This window comes from Arachis stenosperma, chromosome 3 (genome assembly GCF_014773155.1).
Source record: "Arachis stenosperma cultivar V10309 chromosome 3, arast.V10309.gnm1.PFL2, whole genome shotgun sequence".
NCBI classification, from domain to species: Eukaryota; Viridiplantae; Streptophyta; class Magnoliopsida; order Fabales; family Fabaceae; genus Arachis; species Arachis stenosperma.
This window is the reverse complement of record NC_080379.1, coordinates 171,544,673-171,560,809: the sequence shown is the minus strand read 5'-3', so window position 1 is coordinate 171,560,809 and position 16,137 is coordinate 171,544,673. Positions and strand designations below refer to the sequence as shown.

Sequence of the window (16,137 nt, the reverse complement as noted above, 5' to 3'; positions counted from 1 at the left end):
CTCTTGGAGGGTTTCTTGAATCAGGCTTCTGTTGTTTCCTCCTGGTTTGGTACTTGCTAACTTGGATAGGGCATCCGCTCTGCTGTTTAGATCCCGAGTTATGTGTTTGACCTCGGTTTCTGCAAAGCGCCTAAGGTGCTCCAAAGTTTTTTCCAAGTACCTCTTCATATTAGGGTCCTTTGCCTGATATTCCCCGCTTATTTGGGAGGTCACCACCTGTGAGTCGCTGTATATCATCACCTTTGTAGCACCGACTTCTTCTGCCAACTTTAGTCCGGCGATCAAGGCTTCATATTCTGCCTGATTATTTGAAGCCGGAAATTCAAATTTTAAGGAAACCTCTATCTGGGTTCCTCTTTCATCTACCAATATTATGCTCGCGCCGCTTCCTGTTTTGTTGGAGGATCCGTCTACATAGAGTTCCCATGTAGTCGGCTTTTCCTCTTGATCTCCTGCGTATTCTGCCACGAAGTCGGCGAGGCACTGGGCTTTAATTGCTGTCCGAGTTTCGTATCTCAAATCGAACTCGGAGAGCTCTATTGCCCATTGAACCATTCTTCCTGCAACATCCGTCTTTTGGAGGATTTGCTTCATGGGTTGGTTTGTACGGACTCTTATTGTGTGAGCTTGAAAGTAAGGTCGTAGCCTTCGTGAGGCTATTACCAAGGAGTAGGCAAACTTTTCTAGTTTGTGGTACCTTAGTTCAGGGCCTTGTAGGACCTTACTGATGAAGTAGACTGGGTGTTGTCCGACCTCGTCTTCTTTTATCAGGGCTGATGAGACAGCCTTGTTTGCTACGGATAAGTATAGGACGAGGTCTTTCCCTGGTACTGGTCGGGTTAAGATCGGAGGTTGGCTTAAAAACTTTTTGAACTCTTGGAACGCCTCCTCACATTCCGGAGTCCATTCGAATTGACATCCCTTTCTTAATAAGGAAAATAGTGGAAGGGATTTTAGTGCCGATCCTGCCAAAAATCTGGAGAGGGCTGCAAGTCGGCCATTGAGCTGCTGGACTTCTCTCAAACAAGTCGGACTTTTCATTTCTAGGATGGCTCTACATTTATCGGGATTGGCCTCAATCCCTCTTTGTGTTAGCATAAATCCTAGAAGTTTTTCTGCCTCCACCGCGAAGGCGCATTTTGCGGGATTTAGTCTCATCTTATGCAGCCTTATGGTGTCGAAGACTTGTGAGAGGTCGGATAAGAGGTCGACTTCTTTCTTGGTTTTTACTAGCATGTCGTCGACGTATACTTCCATCAGGGTCCCCAGGTGAGAGGAAAACACTTTATTCATCAACCTTTGATATGTGGCTCCTGCATTCTTTAATCCGAATGGCATGACCACGTAGCAATAGTTAGCTCGGGGTGTGATGAATGATGTTTTCTCCTGGTCGGGCTCGTACATCGGAATTTGATTATATCCTGAGTAGGCGTCCATGAATGACAAGTATTGGTACCCCGAGCTGGAGTCCACCAGGGTATCAATACTTGGTAGGGGATAAGGGTCCTTAGGACATGCCTTATTTAGGTCGGTATAGTCGACGCACATTCTCCATTTACCGTTCTGTTTTTTGACTAGCACTACATTGGCTAGCCATGTTGGGTACTTGACCTCTCTAATAAAGCCGGCTTCCAGGAGCGCATGTACTTGCTCTTCTACTATTAGGGCTCGTTCTGGGCCGAGCTTGCGTCTTCTTTGTTGTACAGGTCGGGATCCTGGATAAACCGAGAGCTTGTGGGACATGAGCTCGGGGTCAATCCCAGGCATGTCGGAGGCCTTCCAAGCGAAGAGGTCGGAATTATCTCTTAGGAGCTTAGTCAACCCTTGTTTTAGAGTTTCCCCTAGGTTGGCTCCTATATGAGTGTTTTTCCCTTCCTCTTCACCAACCTGTATCTCCTCGGTTTTTCCTCCCGGTTGTGGTCGCAGCTCTTCTCTGGCCTTTGCACCGCCGAGCTCTATTGTGTTAACTTCTCTGCCCTTTCCCCTTAGGTTTAGGCTTTCATTGTAGCACTTCCTTGCTAGCTTTTGATCTCCCTTTACCGTTGCTATTCCCGCTGAGGTCGGGAATTTCATGCAGAGGTGAGGGGTAGATACCACTGCTCCGAGTCGATTGAGGGTAGCTCTGCCGATTAGAGCATTATATGCTGACCCCACATCGATGACTATGAAGTCTATGCTCAGAGTCTTTGATTTTTCCCCTTTTCCAAAAGTGGTGTGGAGGGGCAAAAATCCCAGTGATTTTATTGGCGTGTCCCCTAATCCATATAGGGTGTCGGGGTAGGCTCTTAATTCTTTCTCATCTAATCCTAGCTTGTCGAAAGCAGGCTTGAAGAGAATGTCCGCCGAGCTTCCTTGGTCTACTAGGGTTCTGTGGAGATGGGCATTTGCTAGGATCATAGTTATTACCACTGGATCATCGTGTCCAGGGATTATTCCTTGCCCATCTTCTTTTGTGAATGATATGGTAGGAAGGTCGGGTGACTCTTCCCCGACCTGGTAGACTCTTTTGAGATGTCTTTTGCGAGAGGATTTGGTGAGTCCCCCTCCCGCAAATCCTCTTGAGATCATATGGATATGTCTCTCTGGGGTCTGCGGTGGTGGGTCTCTTCTACCCATATCATCTCGCTTTCTCTTTCCGTGACTGTCCGACCTTTCTATGAGATATCTATCAAGCCGACCTTCTCTAGCCAGCTTTTCTATCACATTCTTGAGGTCGTAACAGTCGTTAGTGGAGTGACCATATATTTTTTGGTACTCGCAGTAGTCGCTGCGGCTCTCCCCTTTTTTATTTTTAATGGGTCTAGGGGGTGGCAGTCTTTCAGTGTTGCAAATCTCTCTGTATACATCCACTATAGAAACTTTCAGGGGAGTATAAGAGTGATATTTCCTTGGCCTCTCGAGACCGAGTTCTTCCTTTCTCTTGGTTTCCCTTTCCCTCTCTTTAGTTGAGGGAAGAGGTCCAGGTCGCCAACTCAGGTCTCTTAACTTGGCGTTTTCTTCCATATTGATGTACTTTTCAGCTCTCTCTTGTACATCACTTAGAGAAACGGGGTGTCTTTTAGATATGGACTGTGAGAAGGGACCTTCTCTGAGCCCATTGACTAGCCCCATTATGACTGCCTCTGTGGGCAAGTCTTGGATCTCCAAACATGCTTTGTTGAATCTTTCCACATAGGCTCGTAAAGATTCTCCGACCTCCTGTTTTACTCCCAGGAGGCTCGGTGCATGTTTCACCTTGTCTTTTTGAATTGAGAACCTCATCAAAAACTTCCTTGAGAGGTCTTCAAAGCTAGTGATCGATCTCGGGGGAAGGCTATCGAACCACTTCATCGCTGCTTTCGATAAAGTGGTCGGGAAAGCTTTGCATCGCGTAGCGTCGGAAGCATCAGCTAGGTACATCCGACTTTTGAAGTTGCTTAGGTGATGCTTTGGATCCGTGGTTCCGTCGTAGAGGTCCATATCCGGGCTTTTGAAGTTTCTCGGAACTTTTGCCCTCATTATGTCCTCGCTGAAAGGATCCTCTTCACCCAAGAGCGGCTCTTCTTGTTCGTCGCGGGAGTTGTGACTCTTGAGGGAAGATTCCAGCTTTAAGAGTTTCCTTTCTAACTCTTTTCGCCGTTCCGTCTCCTCTTTTAGGTACCTTTCAGTTTCCTTTTGTCGCTCCCGCTCTTGTTCTAGCTGTTCCAGGCGGCTGTGGACTAACCCCATGAGCTCAGTTACATGGGATGGTCCTTCTTTCTCTGATACGCGCCCATCTGAGGGATTTACCTTCGGGTTTTTTACCCCGGAGGTGCCCTCTCTATGCTGATTGTTAACTTCTTGGTGTAGGTCTAGGTCCACATCGTTATTGCCCGTGTCCAGATTCTCTTGTTCAGAATCCGTTTCCACATGACCTTCTTCGTGGGATCTGTCCGCCATCAATGGATGATCTCTCGGGTCCCCTGCAACGGCGCCAATGTTACGGTGGGTAACCGGAGATTGACTGAATGGATGGCGTTGGCTGGCCCAAATGTGTGAAGGAGGAGGTTGCTGAATGAATGCGCCACTCGGGAGGCTCCGTCCGACTTGTTTGTGCGAGAAGAGGGGGTGGTACCTGCAAAGACACTCCGATACCTAAGTTAGCAAGAGTGTGAGCAGGTCTAGAGAGTATTGGGCTTAGAGATACCTGAGGAATGTCAGTGTATTTATAGTGGCGAGCCAATAACCACCGTTGGAGTAGTGCCATATCTTTAGGATGTTAACCGTCCCATTATCTTAGGGAGGTTAAGATATGGCTTTATGAAGCGGTTAGAGAGATTTTAGGGGCGGTTACTCATTTGAATGAGTTCTTATCTGCCAGCTAATCTCATGTCCGACTTCTTTAGAGCAAGTCGTAGTGGACACCGACTTCTTATGTGAAGGTCAGTGCCTAGCTAGGCTTAATCTATCGGATCAGGCCTTTTAGTTGGACCTGGGCCCTTATCATTGGGCCAGGGTATGAACAAAGGGTAAAGTACTAAATTGGTCTACATATAGCCGTAATTTTATTTTAGTCTTTAAAATTTAAAGTGTTCTATTTAAATTCAAAAAAGTTTCATTTAGTTTCAATTTAGTCCCACCATGAGATCAAAATTAAATAATTAACAGAATGTCTTATATGACAGCAGTACAAAAATAAGGTTGATAATTTAGAGAACAAATACAAGCTCCAAAGGTACAAAATTAACTGTGAATGCATTAATACATTTATTTATCATTCTTCTTAATTCTATGGAAAATAGTACATTTAAATTGAAAAAAATGATAAATAAATGTATTGATACATTCACGATTGATTTTGTGTCTCTGGAATTTATACTTGTTCTCCAAATTATCGATCTTGTTCTTATAATGCTGTCATGTAGGACATTCTATTAATTATTTAACTTTAGCCTCATAGTAGGACTACATTGAAGTTAAATGAAACTTTTTTGGATTCAAATAGGACACTTTAAACCTTAAAAACCAAAATAAGATTATGCTCAAACGTAAAGAACCAATTTAATACTTTACCCTATAATAAAAGAGTGATTCCTCTAATATAATTGAACAATTTCAATATATCCAACAGTGAAAATACTAAAGTAATTTTGTTTATTTATTTTTGTATTTAAAATTTTATTTAAATAATATAGAATAAATATAAATATCTGAATATATTAATAAAAAAATTGATTGTACAAAAGTATTATATATATATATATATATATCCAGAAGTTAATTTTTACGGTTAATTTTTTGACCAGTAGACTTAATTAAAAATTTTTTGTAATTTTTTGTATAATTTTTTTTTCAAAAATTAGACTTTTGTGTATGTAAGAATAAAATAATAAATTATATATTTCTTTTATTATTGACATACATATATATAATATAAAATTTATTATTGATTTTAAATATAAACTACATTCTAAATTTAAATATTATTTTATTTTAAATTTAATATTTATCTTGTTTAAAATTATTTTTTTTAAATTAAATCATAGTTCAATAGATTTAGATTTAGTTAAGATTTTATCCAAATTTAAAATTTTAATTTATATACAATTAAGATAAACTACAAAATATTGTCTTTATAATAAGATAACAAATTAATAATAAGAATTTGACTATGTATATGTTGGGCTTATTTCTCTTTTAAGTGAGATCCAAGTTTAAATTTTTCAGAGTATTTTTTTACACCATTATACCACTAACCTAATGAGTTTTGGGAGGTCATTGAAAATGAAAAAGAGCATCCACAAGAGTGTGAGAGAAGAAGGAAAAACAAAATCTCATTTTTATGCAGAATAGCAGATTGAAATTTGGACTGCAGGTTCATTTCATTTTGTTCTTCATTTTGGACAGTGAAGATGTTGATTGGAGGTCTATAGTGGGAGAAACTAACTTCAAACAGTGATTTTGGATATTTTTCATCTTCTTGTTACTCATTTGTAAGCTTTGGTATTTTGGTGTTTTGGCTGATTGTATGCACGATTTATATTTTATTTGAAACTCTCTTATATTTCATATTTGATTATAGTAGAACTATTTCATTGGTTTAGACGATTTGTGATTTTTACCTCTCAGATTGAGGAATTTTTATGTTAAAATATCGGTGTGTTCTTGTTGTTGTTTTATTTGATATATTTCCTTGCTCATAGTTGTTGCCATATTATTTTATAAGTGCTTTCATATTATTTTTTGTTGGATATTTATGTTGTTTTTGTTGTTGGGCTCTTTCATACTGATATCAGAGCTTGTTAGTATTTTTCTAGACTTGTGATTCTGTGAACAATAGAGGCTAATACTAATATTAGTAGGATGATTACTCTTAATAGCCCTAATTATGATCACTCTTGACGTAAAGATTAGGCAGTGTATTTTTATTAGCTATGGCATGAATGAGTTTGGTTACAGAATTTTATGATCATGTTAACAAGAAGGTGATTCAAAGTAGAGATATTGTCTTTATTAAAGAGCAAACATTGAAGGATTTTGATAATGCAAAGAAGTTAATGGTTCAATCTAGTGATGATTTTTCTGACTTGGATATTATTTTCTCTACGCCTATGGTAAAAGATGGTAAAGTTGAAGCTCACAATAATGAGTATGATACAGGTGCAAATGAAGATAAAACAGTTGATCCAACACATCATGAAATTAGTGATGATGAATTGATGACCATGATGAACAATAAACTTTAAAAATTCCTGCAAATACATTCAGAAGATCTACAAGAGAGCGAAAGCATTCGTCAAGATATTTTACAAATAAGTTTGTCAGAACGTGTATACCATGAAGGAGAAGAACTCAAAACAGCTTATGTAGCTATAAGAAATGAACTCAGTGCTCTATTTTTCTCTCTTACCTTCAACCCTTGGTCGTTTACCCTTATTATAGAAGAGTGAAGCTTCTAAGGTTAAATCAAGTTCAAGCTCATGTTGTTTTCTTTTCTAATCCTCAGAGCTTGCAGTGGCTTGGTCAGAGGAGAGAGAGAGAAATCCGAATATGAGACATACAACTTACCTTCTCTCTCATCTTTTTTCTTTAAGCTTCATTGATCTCATCCGTAAATTTTGTTTCTGAGCATTGATGATCTTCTGACCATGTTTGACTTCACTGTCTCTATGGTAGCTTGATTTGAGCTTGAGACTTGATAGATTTCTTCACGATTTTTTGGTGTAGTACAAATGAAAAAAGATGCCTTTTGACATTCTTAGACCAAAAGAGAATAGCTTCTTGGTTGTAGCCCATTTTCTTTGCTTAGATTTGAAAACAATTTTTTTGTCTTTTTCCATAACCTAACTTCTCTAGTTTTTATTTTCTTATTTCTTCTTCGTTGAGTGACGTAACCGAAAGAGAGAGAAGAGAGAGAGAAGAGTTTGACTTTTGGTGGAAATTTTTCAAGAAATTAAAAATGAATTGAATTTTTAGTTCAAGTTTCTGAAAGTTAGACTTATGTTACTTCATTGAATGGGTTTGGATATTTTTTTAGGCCTTTTTTTGTTTTTGAGTTAATATCCAAAATCGTCCCTAAAAGATACCCTGATCTCTATTTTGGTCCTCGAAAGATAAAGTTAATCGAAATCGTCCCCGAAAGATACACGACTTGGTCACATTAGTCCTTCCGTCAGTTTGTTGATGACGTGTCAGTTAAGTGCCACGTGGCATATGATGACGTGGTGGGTTAATGCCACGTGTCACGACATGATTGGTTGACGTGTCACTGCGTGTCAGATCATTGACACGTGGCATGCCACGTGTCACTTGACATGTAAAAAAGTTATTTATAATCAAAATAGTCCTTGAAAGTTTAGACGTAAGTCATTTTCATCCCTAAAGTTTTAAAAATTAATCAAATTAGTCCTTATATAATTTTTTTTATTTTTTGATAATATTAAATTTGAAATATTTTTTGATACTACTAATTTTAATAGAAATGTAATTGACAAACAAAAAATTAGTAATTATATATTTTATTCTTAAAAAAATTTTCAATAAAATTATCTCTCTCCTTTAATTCTTCTCAAAATCTCTCTTATTCTTTTCTATTCTAAAACATTTTTCTTACATTATTATATTTTGCTGGAATATATATATATATATATATATATATATATATATATATATATACTTAAAATTGAAATGTATGTATTTATTAACCTAAACAAAGTTATATGCTCAAAATCAAAATTTATGTATGTTAACCTAAACAAAGTTATACCACTATTTTTTGTCTACTACATCTCTTTTTTCCATTACGGTATTACTTACATATAGGATGTAATGATAGTGATATTAAAAGAAAAATTATATCATCTATCTCAACATATGAAACACACAAAAATTTATTATGATCTTTGCATGTAGTACGCTTAAGAAGCAATTCGTTTAGCATAAATTTTGATTAACTTTGTTTAGGTTAACATACATAAATTTTGATTTTGAGCATATAACTTTGTTTAGGTTAACAAATACATACATTTCAATTTTAAGTATATATATATATATATATATATATATATATATATATATATATTATATTCCAGCAAAATATAATAATGTAAGAAAAAGGTTTTAGAATAGAAAAGAATAAGAGAGATTTTGAGAAGAATTAAAGGAGAGAGATAATTTTATTGAAAAATTTTTTAAGAATAAAATATATAATTACTAATTTTTTGTTTGTCAATTACATTTCTATTAAAATTAGTAGTATCAAAAAATATTTCAAATTTAATATTATCAAAAAATAAAAAAATTATATAAGGACTAATTTGATTAATTTTTAAAACTTTAGGGATGAAAATGACTTACGTCTAAACTTTCAAGGACTATTTTGATTATAAATAACTTTTTTACATGTCAAGTGACACGTGGCATGCCACGTGTCAATGATCTGACACGTGGCATGCCACGTGTCAATGATCTGACACGCAGTGACACGTCAACCAATCGTGTCGTGACACGTGGCATTAACCCACTACGTCATCATATGCCACGTGGCACTTAACTGACACGTCATCAACAAACTGACGGAAGGACTAACGTGACCAAGTCGTGTATGTTTCGGGGACGATTTCGATTAACTTTATCTTTCGAGGACCAAAATGGAGATCGGAGTATCTTTTAGGGACGATTTTGGATATTAACTCTTTTGTTTTTATTTGATAAGGTTCAGCAGCCTGCTTTCATAGCCATTTATCATGAGAGCTTTGATTTATTTTGGTCCTGATATAGTGTGGGCTTTGTTTTTCATGCTTCATGGGCCAATATTAATTGATTACTCTTCTGCACACAAACACAACATAACCATATAAACAATTAATAATCCTTTAATAATATTTGTTCATTACTAAAATCAAATATTAGTTTACCAAACTCATCAATCTTCTTCTTAATGATAAATATTATTAAAATGAATTGAAGAAATATTTAGGAACAGAAACTTCCCTTTGATAATTTATGTTACTCCCCCTGTTCTTTGATAATCAAACTCTCCCTAAATATTTGTTTTGATCAACTTGATTTGAACAATTTATTTATAGAAATAATGCCAATATTCAAAATGACCTTGACAGGATCATAAATCACTAAATCAGAACTAATGTTCAATAAGTTTAGATCCTAAATCAGAACATCATTAATAGATTCAAATCCTAATTTAAAGCATGATTATAACCATTAGGATCACAAAATACCAAATAACCAACATGTACAGCCCATGGTGATGATCAAAATCAGAGCAAAAATTAAATTTTTTCACATCAAAAACAGATACGGTATTTACCTATTATGTTTCTGTTTTAATTCATTTTTCACACTTAAAACTTTCTCCCCTTTTTGTTATCAATGAGGGAAAAGTAAACACAGCAATAAACATAGCGAAATAGCAAAGCATGCATATTAGATAGAGTTAAAGTTTGTTACAATCATCCAAAATAGTACTCAAAGTAACTAGTGGGTAATGAAATATTAGAACCATAAACAGAGTTCACGAGAGACTAGAAAGCAGTAGAAGTAACAAAATATCAATCTTCAGTTGACAGCAGAGAGCAATACTAGGTATTAGATTTCTCTTCCTCAGTTTCCAAGACATCTTCATTTTTGTCCGACAGGACCTGGTCCTCCTCAAGCAAATCAAGATGTTTCAAAAATATTTTAATCCGATCATGGGATTTCATCAAGAATTTTTCATTTGGACTGCAATCTTACATTGTTCTTTGCTTGATATGACCATTTGTTTGGTCATGAAAACAAACTCTTGAAAGAAGTCTTTAACTATTTCAAAAATAAGTTATTTGTGTGAATTAGAGGTACCAGCTGCTGAGGGAGAGGAAAGACTTTCATCTTCACTTTTATTCATGGCCGAAGCCTTAGAACCCTTGAGACCTTTGTCTTTAGTCTGTTTTGTTGCACCACCACCTTTAAAAGAAGAGACTTTATTTTTTATGGACTCATTACTTAAATCAATTGAAAAATATTCAAATAAGCAAATTAAAAACATTTCACAAGTTAAAATTAAAAAATTAAATAAAAATATTAAAAAATTATTATTTAAAATTGCAATTTTATCTTCAAAAGTTTTAATTTTCTATTTTTAGAAGTATTATAAAAGACTAAAATCTTATATTCTAAGACTACAATTTTTGTGTTCTAAACATATTACTAAATGCAATACCAACTCGTGATTTCAGTTTCTAAAAACAAACATTAATCTATAACACGTTGGAAAATAAACCCAATTTCACTTCCTAAAAACAAACATTAATCTATGACACGTTGAAGAATAAACCCAAGCAAGTAAGCAATTTCACGGATTATCCAGATACTGAATTGCTCTCACCTAAAAAAAAAACAATAAAAAACTTTCAACATTAATGAGAATTTTTATTTTTGTATATTGGATTATGAACTATGAACGATAAAATTTTTAAAGATGCTTTAAATTATATATTATACGTTGATAATATTTTCTCTATATATAATTAAAATAATATTTTTTACAAAACGTTAATAACATTTTGTACTATTAACATTTTGTACTATCATCATAACAGTATAAAATACACTATCATCATAACAGTATAAAATACCAAAATGATATTTCACACTACAATTATCCATATCTAAAAATTTTAACCACATTAATGATAGTAATTATCCACTATCTCACCAAACAAAATTACAAATTACCATAATACTAATATTTGCAGCATTTTCAATTGGTAAATTATAATAAAACTGAATGAAAACAAGATACGCCTATATCTGGCAGCCTTTCAGCACAATTGCACAAAACAACAAAGATAAGTAGAAAACAAAACAAAAAATTTGTATTTAGATTTTAGATACAGTGAACAAACGTCTTAAAAAGTTCACACTAGATTACAACACTACACCCTGATTGAACAAAACCAGAAAACTCGTCAGGCACACTAATCCTCCTCAATTTACGGTTCTGCCCTTCCCCCATTTCACCCAAATAGAACCCGTGCTCCGCACCTTCGTATTCGGATCCAGTCACCAGCGTCTTCGGCCCTACCACAACCCCTCGCACACCAACCTGGAGCCCCGGACCCGACCCTATCCAACTCACAGCTTTGCGATCTTTCGCAATTCCAGCACATGACCTAGGGCACCGACCTGTTTCCCAAACTCCCTCGACCCGCTTCCACATGCCCGACTCGATTTCCAGCACCTCAGCGGAACCTTCGAACATTCCTTGGCTCTCCGTGTCGTAGCCGCTAACCACCCAGAACTCGTCGCCGACAACCACACCCTCGCACTCGTCTCGAGCACGGGTCATAGGGTCCAACCCGAACCATTCGTCTCCCTTCGGGTCGTAAGCCCAAGCGGACTTCATCGCGTTCTTGTTCTCGTCGTGCCCGCCTGCGATGTAAACCCTACCCGTTGCGGAACCGATTGCGAAGAACGATCTCTTCTCCGGCATGTCTTTCCCGCGCCGCCATCGTCCGGTACGGAAATCATAGACGAAAACCGCGGTGATGGGCTCGTAGCTCTGCGGGTCCCATCCGCCCATGAGAACCAGCCTCCCCTCGCAGCTTGCCAGCTGGCAGAACAGTGGCAACCCGAACGGATATTCGGGTACCGGATCGACCCGATCCCACGACATACTCTCCGGGTCGAAGATGGTGATGTCGTAGCTTGGTGATCCCGAAACGGCTGGTTTCTTCCCCTCTTCGGATTCATCGTCGTGGCTGTGGTTCTCACGCGCTTGGACGAGGCACGCAAGGGTGCGCGCGTGGCCGGTTTTCTTGCGATGGTTGTAGAAAGAGTCGCTGTGGAGGAGGAGGCGCCACTGGCGGCAGACTCGGAGGGCGACTGGGTGTGCCGAGTGTGGCAAGCGAGTGAGACAGTCAAGGCCGAGTTCACTCGGTAAACCAGGGATTAACTCAGTGAATTCGTGGATCTGCATCACTTTATGACTTACGAGTGATGAGTGATGAGTGATGAGTGTGGGTTGTGTGTGTGGATTGAATAAAAAATAAGTGAGGAGTTTGAAGCATTTTAATATTTTATAGAGAGCGTCGCCGTTAGATAGTTTTAAGCAGCTTGTATTTGCTCCCACAGCTTGCCACATGTATCTCATTACCACTCAAAATATCACACTTCCATGCATCATCTTGGATTCTTGCTGCATCTTTTTTCTTTTTTTTTTCCTTTTTTCTTTCTTTATAATTTTTCCCCTTTAATAATTTTAGTGTATCATTATTCATGTTGAAAAGTGAAAACCTAAAGGCGTGATCGACGAGGGAATAAAATATTTGTGGAAAATAAACTTTTATTATTGTACCTGTTTGCATCTAAATGCAACATAATGGTAGAAGAACTGTAAGTAATGTTATAAAACTTCTGAAAAAATATCTGATTAATTACAAATTTTTTTAGAAATAAATTATGGATGTGTTTTTATAATTTCTACAAGTATATTTTACTCCACTGAGATGAGCAAAGACCCAAATGATTGATTCAGTCCAACTTTAAAAGTGGTTAATCATTAAAAAAAAAAGTAAACCGGAGGATTATTGGGCAAATGCTGAAACTAAAGGAGCATTTTTTTAATTAAAATCCTCTTTCAAGGACATATCAGCTAAATCGAAATTTAACTGAACCACCATGCAAATTAAACTGCAATGATTTACAAATTTAAGATGTACACCATATCCTTGTTCCATAGGTCTTATGTACGAATGGAATTGAATATTGATATAACGTCGATGTAATCTATTATAACCAAGCTAGAAAAAATAAAAATTTTCCGTAAAATCAGAAAAATAAACTAAGTATATAAAATATAAAATTGTAACCAAATTTAAATAATAAAATTTTCAGAATTTAATATAAATTTTATAAAATTAATTATAATATTAAAAAATTTTAAAAATTAAATCGAAATTTTAGATACTACCATTTAACAAATTACATATTTACATCACTCTGTGTTCTCCCCTCGTGCTACTACTGTTACTCTGACTAGGCGCATTATTAATGATATAGTTTCTAATAATTTTTTAAATAATATTTTTCATACTAAAAAATTACTATAATATAAAGTTTGGATCTCGTTCACATATATTTTAAAAATATATTAAAAAATATTTTACTAAAAGTTATTAATTTTTTAATATTCTTAATAAAATAAATACATTAAAAATTAAATAAATATTATTATATATTAAAACATACTTTTATAAAATGAAATAGTTAAATCTATAGAAATTAATATGTTAACATTTTTAAAAATTGACAAATTATTTCTTCATTTATGCAAAAAAAAAGAGACCTAACACTTTAGACAGATGATAGAGAATAGAAGAAAAAATTAATTTTTTATGTGTTATTTGGATGAAAAAAATAAATTAAAAGATAGGAAAAAATTGTTTAAATAAAAAAAATTATAATAGAATAAAATTATGTTAATAATTTTATTTACATTATATGTAAGTTAAAGGATGCATTATATGTAAAATAATAAATTTATTCTTATCATAAAATAAGATATAAATATTTGTATTTATTTATTTTTTATTGTATTTTATAAATATTATAATTTTATATATTAAATTTAAATTATTTATCTAATACATATAATATTTAAATATAAATTTATATTATAATAATATATTAAATTATTAAAACTAAATTTATATTGATAATTATTAATAATAATATAACTAAAAATAATATTAAAAATATACAAAAGATTTTTTTATATTTGTGTTGAAAAAAAAAATATTTTTAATAGAATCTACATAAAAAAAAAAATTTTCTTATTTTTTTTAATATTTAAATAAAGAAAATAATTTTTTCCCCGCTTATTTTCTCTTCAAATCAAACATAGTGTAAGTGTGGAAAATGGATAAGGTTGCAAACGTGTGCGAGAAAGCCTAATTGATCAGATGCACGATGACCAAACACGTGGCAGATAATGTAAAGATTAAAAAACAAATCTGATTCTTATTCTTTTGACTTTTGGTCAAACTTTGTCCCCAGCCATTCAATTAGTAATAATAAAACCCAATGAAAAAAAATTGTACCTGTACCAAAAAGACTAAATTAAAGTTCCATATCTTCCATTTTCCGGTAATAGTTTTTGCATTATTTATTATACATCCATATATAGTAGAAACACATGTAGTGCCCCAGAGATACTAGTAGAAAACTTGAACAAAATTATGTGAAATTACTCACTCGGGTTTATCTTTTCTAGTGATTTTTTTTTTGCATATAAGTATGGATTCGAAATGATTGATTAAAAACCTAGTTAAATTACTAAATCATAGAGAAATAGGAGAATGATCAGTCATATAAATATGAGAGAAAAAAAATCCTAAATAACCTGATAATTAATTCGAAAAATAATGAAAATTTTAATAAAAAAATAATTTTTTTGATCTTTGATATTTATTTTTGTGAAATAAATTAACTTTTTTTGATAATATACTTTTTTTTTGTATTAACAGAATAAATTTACATTATATGTTAAACGGTTGATTTATCCGCTAAAAATCAATTAAAATTAATAAATTTTTTTATTAAAAATCTCGTTGTGTTTTGGGTAATTGTTAGAGTCGTTTAGGTTTTTTTAATATATTTTTTTAAATATATTGATTAAATTTATTGTATAAAATTAAAAAAATATTAATAATTTTTAAATTATTTTTATTTATAAAAACTAAATAAAAAATATATTAATAATTAACGTATTACATAAGCATGTTATAAAAAAAAATCATTAACATAAAAACTAATTAGTCTCATAATATTAAAAAATAAAAGCCGAAGTAAATTTTTTTTTGTTGAAGACTTTATCGTCTTTCAAAAAAAATTATATATATTCACTCTATAAATAAAGTAAAAATAAAGGATAAATAGGTTCTTAACCTACTTTTTTGCGGATATTTTTGTTTCTAAGAATTAGAAAATACATTAATATCTCTGATCCTTTTAAAATGCAGATAAATTTTGAAGTGACTCCGTTGGACTCAACGAAAAATGCTTACGTGACTCCCATAACACTGGTCGTTACGAAAGCACACGTGGCATCCATGTCAGTACCACCAATGGAGTCACTTCAACGGAAGAATCAATTTGTCCGTATTTTAGAAAAGTCAAAAATATAAATATATTTTTTAATCTTTAAGAACGAAAATATCAAAAAAAAATTCAGAAATTTATTTATCTTTTACTAATAAAGTAATATGAAATATAAAGAGAGTGGAGATAAATTGTGATGAAAACAAACGAGAGAAAAAAGTGGGGAAGGGAAAAATAGCATTTGGATTTGGGTGAGCGAAATTGTAGCAGTGCCTAATTGCCTAATTAGTACCATTTTATTTGCCTAATTTAGTCTCTGTAATTATAATTCTACTTTTTAATCTTTCAGATCTAAAACTTATCTTTTAAGTCATGTTTGGATCAATTGGGAAGGGTGCACTGGATGGAAATTTTCCACCTTTTTAAGTAATCCTCGCCATTGTTGGGAGCTTTTCTTTTTATTTCTGTTTGAAGCTGGTTTATTATCAAGGGTTTTAAATTTTAAGGGCACAGTTTTTGGTTTTTTTTTTTTTAAGTTATTATAACAAATATTTTAGGATAATTTCAAAAAAATACATA

The 16,137-nt window shown here is 33.9% G+C and overlaps 1 protein-coding gene across 1 annotated transcript; it reads right to left on the bottom strand.

Moving 5' to 3' along the window:
* Positions 1–11,206: 11,206 nt before the first annotated feature.
* Positions 11,207–12,597, bottom strand: LOC130967388 (F-box/kelch-repeat protein At2g44130-like). The gene has a single exon (XM_057892217.1). It carries the CDS (start codon positions 12,434–12,436, stop codon positions 11,381–11,383), a length of 1,056 nt encoding a protein of 351 aa, XP_057748200.1. The 5' UTR covers positions 12,437–12,597; the 3' UTR covers positions 11,207–11,380.
* Positions 12,598–16,137: the final 3,540 nt, after the last annotated feature.